Here is an 18111-nt window from a genome sequence, read left to right as displayed (position 1 = left end):
GTGTTGTTGTAAAAATTTTATTAGGCTATTCACCCCCCTCTAGCCATTAGTACCTTTCAAACCTTTATATATTATTAATTATGATATTAAAATTAGCATAAATGTGAGTTTTTAATATTTTTAAAGTATGATAAATATAAGTTTTAAACTAGAGCATAGCTCTGTTGGTTAGGTTCCTTGTGGTGGAATATGCTCACCCGGGTTTAAGTCTTCGCCTTGACATGGGTGCTCGTATTTTTCTAGATATATTCTAGGATTTAATGGCGTTGTGCTTTCAGTGGTAGGTGACGTTCCCATCGACAGGGAGACGTCTGTGGTGACTTCGTTAATCTTGAGATGTGCTGGCACACTCTTTCGGAGATGTTTATAGGAGTAGGGTTTGTGTACGTGTGTTCCTAGGGGTGAGTGTGCGTGTGTGCTGGCAGAGGCCTCCTCGTGTGCATAAAATCTTAATCTTTTCCTATTTATTTATTAGGGTATCTCATCTGAAATTTCTTATGCGTTCTGACCTATATATGGAGCCTTCATTGTTTCGCCATTGCAAGATTAGATTTAACGACACACTGAACTTTCCAGCTAGTCGGCATTGTTTCCTCACGGATATCTCACTTGCAGAGAGCGAGGAACAATTCCTGGACTGGAAGAGGCCGAGCCATGGGCAACTGCTGTGTCACTGGTGATTGTAAGATTTTTTTTCCCTATCTTATTATGCATCTCTGTGCTAGTTCGTCCTTCTCCCTATGTTGGGCTGATAAACCAAGGGATCATCACGGGCAACTCTTCACCATGGCCTTGCACTATTTGGATTCCTTTTCTAGGACTATTTATAGTTTATTAGTTTAAATCTTCCATGTTGCTGTTCTTCTCCAGCGTCAGAGAAGGCAACGTTTAAGTGGAGCATCGACAACTTCTCCTCCCTTCTTGACAAGGGTGAAGGATGGACGTACTCCAGAGTGTTTAAGATCAAGGACCATAACTGGTATGGATTGCAGGTGCAGCTATCTATTCTTTTCGACTCTTCAATTTGTTATTTGTTGCATCACTTATTAGTTCAGTTCCTACATGCAACTAGAGCTGTTACGTACTCATTTTGACATTCCCCCAGCATATAGCAGGATTCAAGATACATGTTTCTACAAGAACCTACTGAAAGAGAGAAAATGATTATGTCAAACTAACCAGTGCTCTGTCATGACTGGTGACTTCTTTGCAGGTACTTGAAACTGAATCCTATGGACAGAAACAGCTGTGATGAAGAGTGTGTCTCCCTCAGGCTTGAGCTGTCTCAAAAATCAGTGGAACCCAACACTATCGTTGACGCATCTTTCAGATTGATCATATATGATCAGTCGTATGGAAAGCATAGTGAACATCACGGTAAAGTAGCAGACTGCACCTGGGAAAAAAATTTACCAGAATGCTTTAAACTTGACTCCAAACCTTCCTATTTCCTAGTATGATTTCCCAGCCATTACTTGTTTCGATGAATTGCTATATTTTGTTGCGCAGTGAGCCATACTTTCCAGACTGCAAGCACGTACAAGTTCTGGCAAGTCATGCATGATTAGGCTCGCGGCACTGAAGAATTCATCTGGATTCCTCGTCAATAACAACTGCGTCATTGGTGTCAAGTTCATTAAAGTTGTCACCACAAAAGCAAAGACGACATCAGAGAGACTCTTTGTCAAGAATACGAGCACCTTGCCCGAGGCCAAATCTGCTTACACCTGGTGCATTGCGGACTTCTTTGGAATGGAGAACCCAGGGTACTCCCCGGAGTTCACCGCCGGTGGATACAAATGGTAGGGTGATTTCATCTGGATTTCCTTTCCTTGATTCAAAACATGGTGTAAATGTCACTCGTGCATTTGATCACTAGAGATTGGGAGGAGTTGCACTCATTCATGCACGATCGGTTCTTGCAGGTCGATTCGCCTCGATAAAGAAGAAAACCACATCTCCTTGTACCTGAAGAACATGATAAATGATCTCCCCGAAGACTATGCCATCCTGGTTGAATTCACCTTAACCATCAAAAACCAGGAAGGTCGCGAGCATTTGAAAACAACAGGTTTGCTATTTAGTACAAATTTGCTTAATGGATAGGTCTCCGGATGCTAAATTGTTTTCACATATTTAAACCCTTCTTTTTGCTGTTGGGAATTGCAGGCCGGACCCAGTTCTCAAACAATGCTCGGATCTGGGGATGGGAGAACGTTGTTTCAATGGAGGATATCCAGGACTCATCAAATGGTTATCTCATCAAGACCAAGTGCTGCATTGAGGCTGAGGTCAAAATCGTTGGCTCCTCCAGGATGAAGTACTTTCAGTAATATAATTGTCTCTAGTTGTGCCAATAATTTACTTATCTCAAAAAATAGGCCCTTCATTCATTTTGTCAAGGACACCAAATATTCGTGCTTGTTGCATTTGGATGGGATCTTAATTGCTGAAATATGCAGCTGAGCGATATTTTGCAGCAGTCGTTTGCTATCGATTTTTGTTAGCTCTGTTTCTCTTCTGAACAACACATTAGTGGCTACTCCTACTCGAAGTAATCTACTCTGTTACTGAAAGTTACAAAAAGAGCTTAATTTTGCCGGTACTGAAAGTTTCACAGTATAAGAGTAGTTGCGACTACAAACATCTCCCATTAACATCATCAGTTGGTACTTGGTAGAAATACCACTTAAATCAGATTTAGCTCATGCGTTCAAAAAAATAAAAAATCAGAGATAGTTTAAGATATATGTGGGAGGATAAACAGCAAACTCGCCAACAATTGCACCAATTTACAGTACAGTGGTCAAAACATGCATCACATACACCATCAAATGTGGTTATTTGTTTCCTAGAACTAGAATACGCAGTGCGTATCACTACATTAAGAAGGGAACATAAAAAGTCTTATACAACGCGATTGCTCAAAGGCATCTTTTCCAGCAGCTTCTATCCTATACTCATCGTGATCATGCAAAAATACCACCACAGAAACTACTGTGGGCTCTACCTAAATTCAACAAAAAGCAACACACCGTGAAAGATTGACCGTGCCATCATCATCAACTAGCAGGCATCTTCTCAAAACCAGAATGGAGCAACAAAACTCAGTATGTGCAGTCACTGCACCAATAAAATTTTCTGGCCATGACCCTAGAGTGACGTAATCACAGAGGTTTTTATCCATACATACGCTCATCAAACATGTAGAACAACAGTTTTGGATATGTAGTTACTGATGATTCATTCGCCACGTGGTACATCATATATGCGATGCTTGCCATATGGATACTATAAGGAGTATTAGATAGCACCACTAGTTTATTCAACAATCATTCGAGGTGAGTTTAACAGCCAGCCTACTACATTACTTGACACTCAAATATAGTTGAAATTAGAATTTTGTATAGTAACATTTTAAACAAAAACTCTTGATTTATAGTGTAATAAAAATAAATTCCTTATACTCAAATATGGTTGAAATTAGAATTTTTTTACCTACTTTGGGATGAGATAAAATGGAGATGATGACATGCCATTAGTATATTGGATAAAATTTGAGTGAAAGGAAAAACAAAAAATTACATGATTGTTGGATATACAGTTCCTTCTCTTCTTTCTTTCTTTCTTTCTTTCTTTCTTTTTCCCTTCCGAACAATGATGTCTTGGACAACAAAAACCACTTTTCTATTAGAATATAAATGAACATCCTAACGAATTTATGTTTTTATGAAAGTTTTTTCATGGAAAACCTGTGCATATGATATTCAAGTTCCTAAAATAAACAATTAAAATTTTATTATTAGTAATCAATGTTATAAAAGTTTGACTCAAACTCCAAAATATCATACGTGCAAACCATACAATTTCTCCTATTCCAATTCCTTCTTACTAAATTATATTTGTTAGAATAACACCCTTTTTAAGAAACCACAAAAAGATTCTTTAGTCGCCAAACTTTCTGAGAAACCTTTGTCCCTAGAGTTTATTGAGAAAAAACTATTATTTCGAACAAGTAAAAAAGTATCCCTTCCTACGTGTAATTCAATGTTTGCAAATCTTGTTACTATGTCCTAACAATTTATTACCTAGTAATGCTCTTCTAGAGAAAACATTGAGTTGTTGCAATAGCGGTTTGTTTTCACTGAACTATATTATACAAGTTAGGATATTTGGGTCTTAAGATGACTCTTGAAGCTATTTTAAAAGATGAACTTGTTAGAGGTACCATGATGAAAAATAAAAAAAAAGCATATTTATAAGTACAAAACAAGTGGTGATAAATGAACCCGAGAAACATGGAAAGGAAAATTCCAAAACTATTCACAATAATAAACTGCCCTTTTGTTTGTTACTTGTGTGTGTTGGTTACATAGCTTCGCTAGCTAGCGGTTCGTTTGGTATGGAAGTCGTTTCTTGTGTGGGGGACATTTCCAGTTTTTTTTCCCCATGGTAGTGAAGAAGCGGTAGCCGGTAAAGGAAAAAATAGTGATTTTATTGACTCCTAATTTATTTTGAGAGAAGAGAGAAAAATAATTCTTCATTATAGTGCATGAAGAGGTCACAGCTAGAGCCATCTAGAGTTCTACCAAGCCAGACCTAATTCTAATTATTAGGTGAATAAAAGTTCCCCCTGATTTTAAAAAAAGTTTAGCAACGTCTGATTTCAAAATCATCTATAATAGAGATTCTCCGGTTTGTCCTCAAAATTAATGTTTTTGACCATTATTAGTCTTAAGTATTATATTACCGTCACATCACACCATTTTTTAGGGTATGTATCGGCAACAAACAAATGGCGCTGTCAATCATCTTCCTCCTCGTGCCCCCTCCTCGCGCCCGCGCCTTCCTCCTCCTCGCTCCCCACCCCAGCCTGCCTCGCCGGCAGCCACACCCTCCTCATCGTCTTCGCCCTCGCCGCTGCCCACCTATCCACCGCGACGTGCTAGGGTTTCGCCGGGCGCGCAGCCGCGGAGCTCTGGCAAAACCCTAGCGGGTCCGCCTTCTTCCCCTCCCCCCTCCTTCTTCTGCGGCGAGCTCCGGCCATGTACACCCCTGCCCCGACCTGACCCGCCCGCCTCCGCCTCCGCCCCACCGCCTGCCCAGTCTGTCCCCCCCCCCCCCCCCCCCCACCCCCACCCCCACCAAAAAAAACCCTTATAAGCCCGTCGGAGCCCTAGCCGCTCGTCGGAACCCTAGCCGCCGCCGCCGTTGAGGAAGAAGAGCGTGGAGAGATAGGCGACCGACGGAAAAGCAAAATTTCCTGCAAAGGAGTAATTCTGTTTTTTTAAGGGCTAACCTATATTCAATTTCCTGCAAAGGAGTAATTTCGTTAAGAAGAGTGAGATTCCGCTTGTACCCACCCAAAACCCCAGCCCACCCAACCCAAGAACGAAAATGGACCCGAACCAGTTCGCCCCCTCCCAGCAATCGGCGCTGACCATGGACTCGGCGGAGAGCACTGCCGCCGCAGCCGCGCGCGCGCCCAACGGCGCCGCCCGGGCCGTCGATGGCCACGACGTCGACGACGACGACGACGCCGTCCCCGAGGTGGCCGCCTGCATATCGACGATGCTCGACCGCGGGGGCAGCGTGGAGAGCCACCGCCTCTTCCTGGCGCGCCGCACCGCGCTGGAGATGCTCCGCGACCGCGGGTACGCCGTCCCGGAGGACGAGCTCGCCCGCACCCTCCCGGAGTTCCGCGCCTGGTGGGAAGACAAGCCGGAGCTCGAACGCCTCGCCTTCTCCACTACCCTCGCCTCCGACCCATCCAGCAAGGTGGGGTTTTTTATTTTCTTCTTTTCAGTTACTTATTACCCCATGGTATCATACTATCATCATCGGTGTGGCATCAGATGTTCTTGCATTAGGGTTAGAGTTAGATTCGTGTTCTAGCGCACGATTTCAACCTGCATTCGGGTCCTGCTCCATCAAGTCTGGTTTTATACTCCTGATAACCTCCCGAAATTAAATAGGTTGTTAGTACTCATTAGTGCACTAGAACCCAGTTATGCTCAGATAGGCATTGTGGACGGGAGGTACTGCAAAATTGAAGAGTTTGGGAGAAAGAGGCACATCGGCTCTTCCCTACCCTTTCTCACCGATTCACCCTTACTTGCTGTTTGCTGATGTTAGGTGTGGTTGCTCGTACCGTTTAGGGACATTATTATTCTTGCGCTTATGATTGCCAGGGTTGGCACCATCCTGCAACTGGGATGGTATGGACTGCTTAATTTGTTATGTATGTATCTACAGAAGTTAAATGATTGTGTGCATAGGTTAGTACAGGTGCTTTTATCTGTTGTCTTTTCATGCAGATAAGGTGCTTGTTTATACCAATTGTTCTTGCCATAAGTGAAGTGAGTAAAGGATGTGTCTCCACTATGTGTTATGCAGGTGAAAATTGTGTTCTGTCCACCCGAACCTGTCAAACTCGCGGCTATCCGGGTGGTATATACCGGAGTTAAAGACGAGAACTTGTCCAGACTGATTCTGATCCTGCAGGGCAGAATAATGTCTAAAGCCAGAGAAGCTATCAAGGAGATCTTTCCATTTAAAGTTGACACGTTCCAGGTCAGGTTTTGTCTAGTCTGTTGGCTGCTCTTCACATTTTGTTCAGTCTCTTTAAGTGAGTAACAACATGGATTCTTTCGGTTGTAACTACAATGCCCAATCTGAATTTTCACTATTTGTTCTTCTGCAAACAATGATCTTAACATCAAGTGTTCATTTCGAAGATTGCAACTTTCGGAAGATCATGTAAAGTTGTATTTTGCTGTTTTATCTTGTATTTATTCCTGTATTCAAATCAATGTGCTCTTCCAATGATAGATCACGGAATTACTGGTGAACATCACTAAGCATGTCCTCAAGCCCAAGCATCAAGTGTTGACTGCAGAGGAGAAAGCCAAGCTCCTGAAGGAGTACAATGTGATGGATGCACAGGTATGCTTCTTTCTGAAGTTACTTATTGATAGTTTCTTACTGCTTTATTATACTGGAATTGGAAGTCATGGTGCCATGTGAATTTTGTAGCCTTCTTTTGTTACATCTTGTGGAAAACAGCAATGCAGCCTGGTGATTGCTGTCAGTTGTTGCTTTTCATCATACTTGCTAAGCTGCTGTAACACCATAATTTCAGCACTCGATTTTGTTTGCAACATGATCATGGCCATATGGGATACTGCAGTCTGTTAGTGTGCTCTCTGGGTGTGATGATTGACATCGCTGATAACTTATGAAATTACCATGCTGACCGCATTGGTCACATGGAAATATTGATGGTAATTCAGTGAATTCCATCATTTATATTGTGCTTACAATGCTGTTGTGTTTATGCGTCTCTCACTAAAATGCAACTTGGTGGCATTGAAACTGAAGATCCTTCCATATTTTCATAGTGGAGCACTGTTATCACATTATAGAGAATTTTTTTAATTGCAGTGTCAAGTTTATTTCACCTTCTATTTATGTGTGTTCTAATTATATATTGCTGCCTCCTTACATAATGATATGCAAATCAGAAATTAAAAATATGCTTGTGGCTGTGGAGGGGATACTGATCTCATTTATTTTGGCTAGTTTATTCTTAGCATGCCTCAGGTGCAGTTCCCACTTATTATTAGCTTGTTGGTGTTTCCCTTGGTTATTTCTTTTGATGGAGCTAGCCTAACTTGTGGCAAAGTAATTTCATGTCACTTCACTGAAACTGGTGCTTGTATCTTTCAGCTGCCTCGCATGCTGGAGAATGATGCTGTTGCTCGCTATTACGGACTAGGCAAGGGAACTGTTGTTAAAGTTATATATGACAGCGAGCTTACCGGGAACCATGTGACATACCGTTGCATTTTCTGAGGGCCCATGCATTTCGGTGGATGAAGGTCTCATAAGCAGTTTGTAAAAATGACCTCTCAGAGGGGCAGGTGATACGGTTCTGCTAGGCCAGTGTAAGCACCCAATTATGTAGGATGAACCTTGCTGTAAGCTATTGGTGAAATCATCTTGCGCCTAAGTGCTTGTTTCCTGTCTAAGCTTAGAAACAGTAAGAGTGTAAGACAACTAATCCTAAGTTATCTCTGTCACTTTTGGATGTCTCCGATGACCTGCTAGAGCTGTTATCATAACTGTCCTCTTATAACTGAAATGTGTTACAAAATCACTTGATTCGAATCTAGCAGTGTCCAGCTATGGATTCCATTATATTTTGCAAATCAGGGGGCAAACATCTGTGTTACAAAGCAGTAGGCCAAAAGCTAAGTAAAAGAAAGAACAAAGAGAAGGGGGGAAAAAAGAAAGAGGGGGTTAATTGTCCTATGATCAGTCTGCAGCTAACTGTGTCTTGGTCTGTTTTTCTGGGGCAAAATTTCCTCGTTGTCCTCTGCCTTTCGCTTTCGGCTGCTATCGCTGCTGCTGCTCATGTTCGTGGGGCTACTGCAATCGTTGCTGTTGCTGTCACTCTGCTGGTGCTGTTGTTCCTGCTCGTAGTGTTCCCTGCATCTGCTTTTCAGTATGTGGGGCTTGAGCTTGCTCATGTCTGATAGCTGCACTGGTTTTAGGAAAAACTCATCCGCTCCTTCCTCCAGGCATCTGATTCAAAGTGTTGAGAAGTGAGTCAGTGATTTGTATCTCTTTACCTAAATCTGATCTGATGCAAGTAATAATATGTCTTCCTTTTTTTTTACTTTTTGTGTTTTTATCTTTATTACACTTATCCATTCACAAATATCATATCTTTTGATTCTTTATTTGACTTCTTTCCTGCCGTCTGAGTGTTTTTTATGTATGTTTCCTCTGTTTGTGCACCGTGCAAGTAGACATAGAATAAACCGGGACAAAGACGAGTGGTGCTTGCTAGTGAGCTGTCTGCATCAATAAGCCTGTTTCATGGATACGGCAATATGGAAGGAAGATCTACAAGATCGATGTGCTCATTATTCCATATCTTTTCTTCTTCTTCTTTTGTTTATTATTAGACAGCAAACATTTCGAGATTATACTAAGCCGGTGTGTGAGCTGTATCATGGGTGGGGCGGTTCCTCTATTATACTACAACACATGTGGCACCGAATCATTAAGGATTCGGAGAGATTTTCATATCCAATTTGGTCCAAAGCTATTCATTTCTGTCTCCATAGAGAGAAAAAAAAAGGAACTTCCTTAGCTCTCTAAAAGTTTTCTACTAATTGTCAAGTAATTCCTCAGCAAGAGTATGCTGTCAGTCATGCAGGAACATAGTAAATGGGAAGAGCTGTTCTCATGCTGTAATTCTACTTAGCTTCTCACTGCTCTTTTATCTTTGTACACTTAACTTTGATTTTCTTTTTCCTTCATAAACACCAGGAGATGATCTGAAACAAATTACATAGAGATCCATAAGATTGCTCACCTATTGATCCTTGAAGGGATGTTCTCCGACGACATGATCACAACCGGGATATCTCTAAGAGACGACGATTCCTGCTTGAACAAACCAAGCATGCATCTTCATTAGACCCTGCTATATATCTTCAGCAGATGATACACCAAGAAACACTAGACAGAACATGGCTGTTATTGCATACCTTGATCTTCTTGAGCAGATCATACCCTGTCATGCCGGGCATGCAGTAGTCCGTGATGATCAGGTTCACCGCGACATCCTGCTTATATGACCCACAAAGAAGCAAGACCAAACACATCAGAAACCTTTCGTCAGACTAGCAGGAACAGAAAGAACAAACAGCTGCACACGACGATCTGTTCATCTTTCTTCTTACCAGCTGGTGCGCGTGGACAGAGACCGTGCTGGCGTCGTCGTCATGGATCCCCAAGAACTGCAGGGCTTTGCTGCCGGAGTCGACAGTGGTTACTGCAGAAACAGAGCCACAACTCTCCATGAGATTGAGATCCGTCCAGGAGCGTGCAGAGCAGCTGCAGGCACATGACTGACACTACCTTGGAAGGAAGAGGTCTTGAGGAGCCTCTCGATGAGCTTCCTGTCCGGGAGGCTGTCGTCCACGGCCAGGACATGGAACGGCGTCTCCGAGGCCACCACCGCCATGGCAGCAGAAGCAAGCAAGAGGGCAGGACGGCGAAGGAAGGAGGATGCTATGGTATGAGGTAGCAGCAGCAGAGGGAAAGTGAGCTTGGCATGAAAGAGCTTCCTTTGCTTGCTTTTTGAAGGGTGTGCTGGGTGCGGTTGAGTTCACGTATACTCCTATATATACACACACTACACTACACACAAGGCAAGCACATGAAAGGATTCCAGGAGATATGAGGGAAAGCGATCCAAGGAATAGAGAGGTGGAAAGAAAGGGGAGGAGGTGCGTGTGATGACCAAGAAAATCCCAGCGCATGGAAAAAGCAAGATCCTGGGCGGATTTGCTCCAAATCTTGCCAGGAATTGACTCCTTCCATCCACGATACGGGTATACAGAGTGTGTGTGTGTGTGTGTGTGTGTGTGTGTGTGTGTGTGTATAGAATTATAGAAGAGGGAGAGACGGGGACGTCCGGGCCGGGGCAGGCAGCAGGCAGCAGCAGCATCTTGAGCCGGACCCTCCGAAAATCCTGAATTCTGGAGCCTTTCACAGGATCCACCACCATTTCCTCGTGTTCCCTCGCCCTTTTCCTGCTGCCGCTGTCGCCGCGAGCGAGTGGTATCATCAACTGGATTTGGTTCACTGGTTTTTTTATGAGCTCTTGTTGCTGTTGCTGACCGGAAAGAAAGGGTGAAAGATACGGCCGGATCGGTTTCTGTGATTTGGTGAATCGGCGGGAACTTCTGCTTGTGGTTGCTTGGAAATTCGTTAGGATTTGCTGCACTTGTGTGCATGGCTGCTTGCTTGTTTATTACGTACTAAATCCAAGGGAGCAGCGCTCGTGTAGAAAGTACTATATTATATATTCAGCCTTGTGCTCGTTTGCCACGAGCAACACTATTCTGTTTGTTCGCGACACGCTAACTCGCTAAGTGTGGCGGCTAGCCAAGTAGCCATGCATGGCAGTGGCTCGTTCCGCGTGGCAGTGAGAGGTTGCAGATTAACAATTGGTGTATTCTTTAGTGCCGACACTACTGGAATCCACTTGTTTCTCTGGGGCCGAAAACGGTAGGGAAAGGCTTAAATACCCTAGTTTCCCTAGGGGAGTTCATCAGGATCTCTGCCTAGGGAACGTTTTCATGGGGAACTAAGAAGTGCACTAGGATTTCGACGGAAAACCCTAGGGAAATCTGCTGACGTGCCACTTGAGTGCCTGCGTGTAAAGGTCATTTCCCTAGGGGCGGAGTTTTGTAGGGAACAAATAACATGCAGATCATCATATTGAAAAAACAATATATATTTGAATTCAAATACAAATTTAAACATAACATAGCACACATGCATTGTTTCCATTGGGATTCAATATTTATTAATCCATAATATCATTTTAAGTTGCAATATCTCATTACAGGCACTAACACAAACAACACTTGTGCCATCAAAATGACCAAAGGAGTAACAAAGCAGCACGCAGGCGTTAGGAGGCTGGGTGGGCGGCTTGGGCGGGCCGGTGGCTGGCCGCCGGTGTCACGCAGGGGGCCGGCGGAGGGCGGGCGGGCGGCGTCGCATAGGGGGCCGGCGGAGGGTGGGCGGGCTACGTCTCGCAGGCGCCCGACAGTGCGCAGGAGGATGGGTGGTGGCGGTGGATCTCCAGATCTGTGGGTCGCCTGGCGTGGGGAAGAATTTGGCGTGGGGAGAGAGAGGGTGATGGCGGGGTCTAGGTTTGGGAGGAAAAGGATTGGGAGACGCGCGCGCGGAGATGAGTGGCGGCGAGAGGGAATAAAATTTTTAGTTCCCTACAGTATGAATGGAATTCCTAGGGAAATATTGCATCGAGGCATAAACGTGGCAGACAACCAATCTAGCTCTCTGAGGAAAATTGAAACCTCTAGGGAAACTTCCACGTTCCCTAGGGTATCAACTAAAACTCTAGGGATAAAAAAAATTCCCTAGGAAAGTTGTTCAACACTATGGAAACGAAATGACCCTAGGAAAATACTTTTATTAGTTGTTCAATTAATTTGTTTCTCGTTTTAGTTAATGTCGTGCTGCTCGTGCTCTCATAAACATTGTTACTCTGTTGTTGTAATACGAGGTCTAAGTTTTTTTCTTTCTACTTTTACTGTAGTGTCCGCTTTGGCACGATTATTCTCGCGATATCGGATAATAAGCTGGAATAAACGGGGCCGTGGTAGATGATGGATGTCGGTCCTGTCCCATGGCATGCTCTTGCCGAATTTTTTATTTTTTAGCCTCTTTTTTAAAGTTTTTTACAAATACGCCTCTGGAGGAAAGATTTCAGAATCTGGACTCTTAGCTCGGCTAACACGTCTCGGCGTCAGCGTCCCTGGCGCCGAGCTCTTGGGCTCGACGCTGACGTGGCGCTGATTTGGCAGGCATCTCGGCGCCGTCGACTCTGGCGGCGCCAGGACGTATGGCGCCGAGCATGGCGTGAGCGCTGGCAGTGGCAGGACGCTGCAGAGCGCTCGGGGCAGGCACGACGACGACCGCTCAGGGAGCTAGAAATAGCAGGGACAGAGACATGGCGCGAGCCCCGGACAGCCTCTCAGTCTGCTGCGCCTCGCGCTGTAGCTGTACTCCTTCTGCGTCCATGCATGCATGCGCCCAAAACTGCTCACATGTACGGTCCGGCCTGCAAGCCGCTGTGTCACGGATGATTGGGACCTCCTCTGTTGGCTGTAGTAGTCCTGTTCGGCCGCGCATCACTCCCTGTTGCTCCTTTTTTGCCTTTATGAGAGAGGCCGGCGTGCGGCGGTCGGCCGGTTGCCCTACGTACTCACCCCACTTCCGTTTCTCTTTCTCTGTACGTATGCAATGAACGTTTCTCTTCCTCTATAGACCTGTCGTATTCGTCGCTTGTTGCGAGCCGGGTGACACGACAAGTCGACACGGCCATGCCCTGCCGGCTGTCACCCTGCACGCGCTCTGCTCTTGTGGGACGTGGGACATGAGCCACGGGCGACATTGACGTCCATCTGGGCTGGATCGCGCACGCAGATCCATCACACGCACGCACACCTGCCCCCGTCGCCTGCACCGTCGGCCATTCATGCGTGGTGAATCGATGAGACACATTTTGTTGCTTGTAATTTGTCATTTGTTACTTAAGATTTGTGATTTGTGTCAAGGAAAAAGAGGAGAGAGGAGGAAGATAAACAGTATCCATAGGGAAAAATTCGTGTGTGTCCCAGATGCTAAAACACCCGAGCGTTAGATAAACAGACTCTTAGTTCTACTAGTTCTGGACAACGATGTGATGATGGAAGCGATGAGGGAGCTTTCGTGCGAACGCTGCGGTGCGGCCTGTGCCCGCCGACGTGCGTCGCTGTCACCCCAAGGCATGGCCCGTCCGCCGGACACGTCCAGACTGGCTCCGTGCGTCCGTAGCAGCACTGAGTGCACTGCTCACTATCACTAACAACCGCCTGTTGACACGGTACGGAGATGCATGCACCATGGTCGTATATACAGACACTTCGGTGTGTGACTGGCGGGAGGGGACATGCATGCAAGATCGATGAGCTAGGATGAAGATTGGGCGAAGTGCAGGCCAGGGCCGTACGAACTTGATAGTTGGTACTCTAATGGCCAGGGCCGTACGAACTTGACAGCGCGAGCCGCAACAGACTGAGAGGCTGTCCGAGGCTCGCGCCATGTCTCTGTCCCTGCTATTGCTAGCTCCCTGAGCGGTCGCCGTCGTGCCTGCCCCGAGCGCTCCGCAGCGTACTGCCACTGCCAGCGCTCACCCCACGCTCGGCGCCATACATCCTGGCGCCAAGCTCGGCGCCAGAGTCGACGGCGCCGAGATGCCTGCCAAATCAGCGCCACATCAGCGTCGAGCCCAAGAGCTCGGCGTCAGGGACGCTGGCGCCGAGACGTGTTAGCTCGACGCCAGCATCGATGGCGCCGAGCTAAGGGTCTAGATTTTAAAATCTTTTCTCCAGAGTTGTATTTATGAAAAACTTAAAAAAAAAGGGCTAAAAAAATAAAAAATTCGGCATGCTCTTGTCCGCGTGTGGCTGGCCGATGACATGGTCATGAGCAAGGGCAGTTTAATTGGCTACTGTACGATTACGACAGCATTCTGTGACGGGAGGATCGAGAGAAATAAAAGAGCTGATGAGCTGCGCTGACTCTTCCACGCGAGACACTCGCGTTCCATGCATTGGCATCAGAAGGGGATGGTGTGTGTCCAGGGTAGCAGGAGATGGTTTGCTCGCTTTGCTAAAAAGCTAGATTAAAAAATATTATTTATTAATTTATTTTAAGAGAAAAACACTTATTATTCGTCGAAAAAGTTGCGTACGTGCCGACGTCGCGAGTCAAACTCAGAAGGAAGCAGGCCACCTCTGGACCGCTCCGATCGATCCTCCGTGCGTGTGCCAACTCAACCGCCGAGAGTGTGCCGTGTGCGTGCGTGTGTTTTTTCTCTCTCCGTCTGGTGATCTGATCTCTGGCTGGTACAGATGAATCGAAATAATGGATGACGCGATTCATTTCCACCGGCCTCGTGAATGGTCACGCGCCATGCCAACCAACTCTCGACCCGACCTGCAGCCAGCCAAATGTCAGAGAGAGAGACATGGAGGGTGTTTGGTTCCTGTCATATCGAATGTTTGACACATGCATTGAGTATTAAATATAGATTAAAAAAATAACTAATTACAAAGATTGCGACTAATTTGCGAGACGATTTTTTTAAGCCTATTTAGTTCATGATTTGATAATATTGTGCTACAGTAAATATGTGCTAATGATGGCTTAATTAGGCTTAATAGATTCATCTCGTAAATTAGTCTGCTTCTGTGTAATTAGTTTTTTAATTAGCTCATATTTAGTTCTCCTAATTAGCATTCGAACATTCGAGGTAAGACGGACTAAACTTTACTCCATCGACCGAACACCCCCGTACTACAGGATCGCGTTGCTCGGGATGGGATGCCACCACTTCGGCCCCGTTGGCTCCTCTATTTTTTCGACGAATGAACCGTATTTTTTTTCTCACAACTCACAACAGCCAACGATACTTTTTTAGCCACCCCTCCGCTCCCGGTCTCGGGCCGCCTCTCTCTCTCTGGCTTTGGCTTTCCTTTCCTTGAAACCTACACCTGCCAACCCGTCCTGCCTGCAGTGAGTGAGTGTGAGTCCTTGGCGCGCGCTACCTGCGCTGTTTCCACGCAGTGGCGAATCTGGATTTTAGGTTAGGGTATGCCTCTCAAAAAAATTTCATACATAATTTAATAAATTCATTTACCAATTCAGTATTAAGGCTTATAATCATGAATTAAGTGGACAGCGTATCTGCTAAATATAGTATAAATAGTTTTAAAAGCCATACCGATAACTAAAATATATGCATAATAGAGTACCAGAGACTTACAATGTTATTTTGCCGACATTTTTATTCGACGCTTTCGAAGGGACATAAATGTCTCAATTATATCATCTTCATCAACTTCAAAAAAAAATATCTCGCTCAATGAAAGTGACTAGACAATCATCCAAAAGACTATATCGCATCTTATTTCGTAGCTTTGTTTTCACTAAAACCATAGCAGAAAATACCCTTTCAACACTTGCCGTTGCCACGGGTAGAAGCAATACCAATTTGAGAAGCTGATAAACCATATCATACACTTTATGCCTCTTTGTTTGAACAAGCTTAACTGAGAGATCAACAATATTTTCTAGACCTTTGAATCTATCATCCTGCCTGATGTCATCAATATAATTATCTAGCTGCAATTCAAGTATGAGCAAATTATTATTTGAGAAGTCTTTTGGGTAGAATTCAGCTAATCTACGTAGCTTCCGTGCATCAAAAGACTCAAATGAGTTAGAAGGATTGAAGGCTGCCATACAAGACAACAACTCCATATTAATCTCATCAAACCGATTATCAAGTTCTTGACTTATTTAATCAATGACACCAATATATACCTCTCTTCTGAAGTGGTCATCGTTGGTTTGCTTTCGAGCACGAGCTTTCCTTACTGATTTTCCATAAGGAACATAATCACCATCCATAGCAGGAACATCAACACCATGTTTATCACAAAATGAGGTGACCCTCTCAAGAAAATTATGCCAACCATCAGACCTCAATTCTTGCATTCTTTTCTTTGCCACATTAACAAGTGATATTGCATTAAGAATATCTTGCTCTCTTCTTTGCAAACACTCAGATAACTCATTTGTGTATCAAGAATAATATACATTAAGTGTGCAAAAGGTTTGACTGGACCTTTAGTAATATATGCTCTTCGAATTGCATCTTGATCATTAACATGATAACTAAGAATGGGACGTCTTTCACCTGGATCATGTGGAAGGCGATTGATGTCATAAACTGGTGGCACTGAAGACGGCTGTGGTGGTGGCGGTGGCGGTGGTAGCACAGGATTTTGAGTTTCCTCAACTACTCTCTCATGACTCTGCTCTTCCACCACAGCTACAACCGAATCAGAAGAGCGATTACAAGTGGCAACAACTGCCTCTTTTTTCCTCTTTTCTTCATGCTTCTGAAAAATAGATGCAATATTCCCGGTTCTCTTCATAACTGCATAAAATTAACAAAGAAAACAGAGCCAAATATTTAAATAAATTATACTTGCACGATTGAATTCACATATATGATTATGGATCACTTACATGATACGTTTACTGAACAATAGATCAGAATATCCACTCAGATGTTGGGAAAAATCCTCCACCTCGCTGCGTGAAAGATTATTATATAATTTTAGCGCTAAAAAATTAGCAATTGATGTACAAATAAATTTTTAAAAATCCGAAGAACACGAATCTCACCTGAAGCCTAAACCAAACCAGAGGAGATCACGAGAACAGTTCTGATCTGATCTGATCCGTATTGGCGTATTGCGTATACGTACTGCCGTAGGGCATAGGGCCATAGGGCGTGGGCGTCGGACGTCGGCGATCGGCGACTCAGGCGTCCACGACAGCGATCGGCAACTCGGTGGCGTGAGTGCGTCTGCGAGACGCCGTGACGGCGTAGCCGCGTACAGGCACGAGCAAGGCGAACGACGAAATAGTTGAAGTCGAACAGATGCGCTGTGCACTGCGGTATTGGCTCCGTAATCCCGTCAAAGTGGTCGTCTGGGCGTCTGGCTGCATGGTCCGCGTGGGCCTGAGTGTGACGCTCGCAGAGGCACGCCGCGGCCTGCCTGTCGCTTGCCCCTGACACTCGCATCACGGATGAGTTTTTTTTCTTTTTTTTTATTAAATATACATATATGTATTTGCTGTTGCATCGGGAAACAGGGTATGCCGGGGCATAGCCGGCATACCCCGCCACTGTTTCCACGTGCCACACTGGGCAGCCCAGCGCCCCAGTCCCCAGCCCCAGGCAGGCACGCCGCACGCCAGCAGCCGGCTCTGGCCTCTACTACATGACACCTGCTGCTGGCCTGGCCATCACCGGCAGTAGCAGAGGCTTGCTTGGTCGTCGCCGCTTCATCCATCTTCACCTTCGGTTTCGATTTCGGTTTCTACTGCACGCTAGGTTTTCGCGCGTCAAAACTGCTTTTATACGTACGTACTTAGATTAAATCAGACAGACCAGCAGCCCAACTGAGCTGTGGCTGTGGATGGATCAATCCAAAAAAAAAAAAAAAAAGAAGAAGAAGCAGCAGCAGCATGGAGAACTGGTGCACCAACGTGTTGATGGGCCAGGGCCAGGATCTTACAAGCCCAGCGTCTCCGCTCCGGAACAAGGTCAGCCAGGGCTAACACCAGCGTGTCCATGGGCCCGATTGCTGCGCACTGGTGCACGTCTGTCTGGGCCAGCATACTAACTGGGCTGCGCGGCGCGCCATCGAGATCGAGCTCGATCTGGGCTTGGGCCGTCTGCACAGAGACACAAGGAACCGCGTGCCGCGTGCCGCGTTGCCGCGCAATCAGCGGGCGGCAGGCGGCCTTGCACGCTGCACGGCGTGGGCGTGCCACCCAGCGTGCTAGTGCTAGAGCTACCCATCCATATCAACTCGAGTATACGGGGCTGTTCGGTTGTGCGTCATCTCTTACCACGCCCCCCGCGGCGGCGCCACA

The 18111-nt window shown here is 45.4% G+C and overlaps 2 protein-coding genes and 1 pseudogene across 3 annotated transcripts; 2 read left to right on the top strand and 1 right to left on the bottom strand.

Moving 5' to 3' along the window:
- Nucleotides 1–654: 654 nt before the first annotated feature.
- Nucleotides 655–2333, top strand: LOC136479325 (uncharacterized; annotated as a pseudogene).
- A 3058-nt stretch (nt 2334–5391) lies between these two features.
- On the top strand, nt 5392–8010 carry LOC136481436 (DNA-directed RNA polymerase V subunit 5A-like). Its single transcript, XM_066478781.1, has 4 exons — nt 5392–5778; nt 6397–6573; nt 6832–6945; nt 7729–8010. Exons 1-4 carry the CDS (start codon nt 5398–5400, stop codon nt 7852–7854), a joined length of 798 nt encoding a protein of 265 aa, XP_066334878.1. The 5' UTR covers nt 5392–5397; the 3' UTR covers nt 7855–8010.
- A 149-nt stretch (nt 8011–8159) lies between these two features.
- LOC136481437 (two-component response regulator ORR10-like) lies at nt 8160–10251 on the bottom strand. 2 transcript variants are annotated; one of them, XM_066478782.1, is made up of 5 exons: nt 9934–10251; nt 9756–9847; nt 9561–9641; nt 9386–9456; nt 8160–8586 (listed from the first exon to the last, which is right to left on the bottom strand). In XM_066478782.1, the coding sequence occupies exons 1-5, from the start codon at nt 10037–10039 to the stop codon at nt 8328–8330; spliced, it is 609 nt and encodes a 202-aa protein (XP_066334879.1). In that variant the 5' UTR covers nt 10040–10251; the 3' UTR covers nt 8160–8327. The 2 variants fall into 2 exon arrangements, with proteins under 2 accessions (XP_066334879.1, XP_066334880.1); XM_066478783.1 differs by having other exon boundaries at nt 9561–9638; nt 9934–10191.
- Nucleotides 10252–18111: the final 7860 nt, after the last annotated feature.

The sequence above is a fragment of the Miscanthus floridulus genome, chromosome 9 (assembly GCF_019320115.1).
Source record: "Miscanthus floridulus cultivar M001 chromosome 9, ASM1932011v1, whole genome shotgun sequence".
Lineage (NCBI taxonomy): Eukaryota > Viridiplantae > Streptophyta > Magnoliopsida > Poales > Poaceae > Miscanthus > Miscanthus floridulus.
This window is presented reverse-complemented; position numbering and strand designations above follow the sequence as displayed.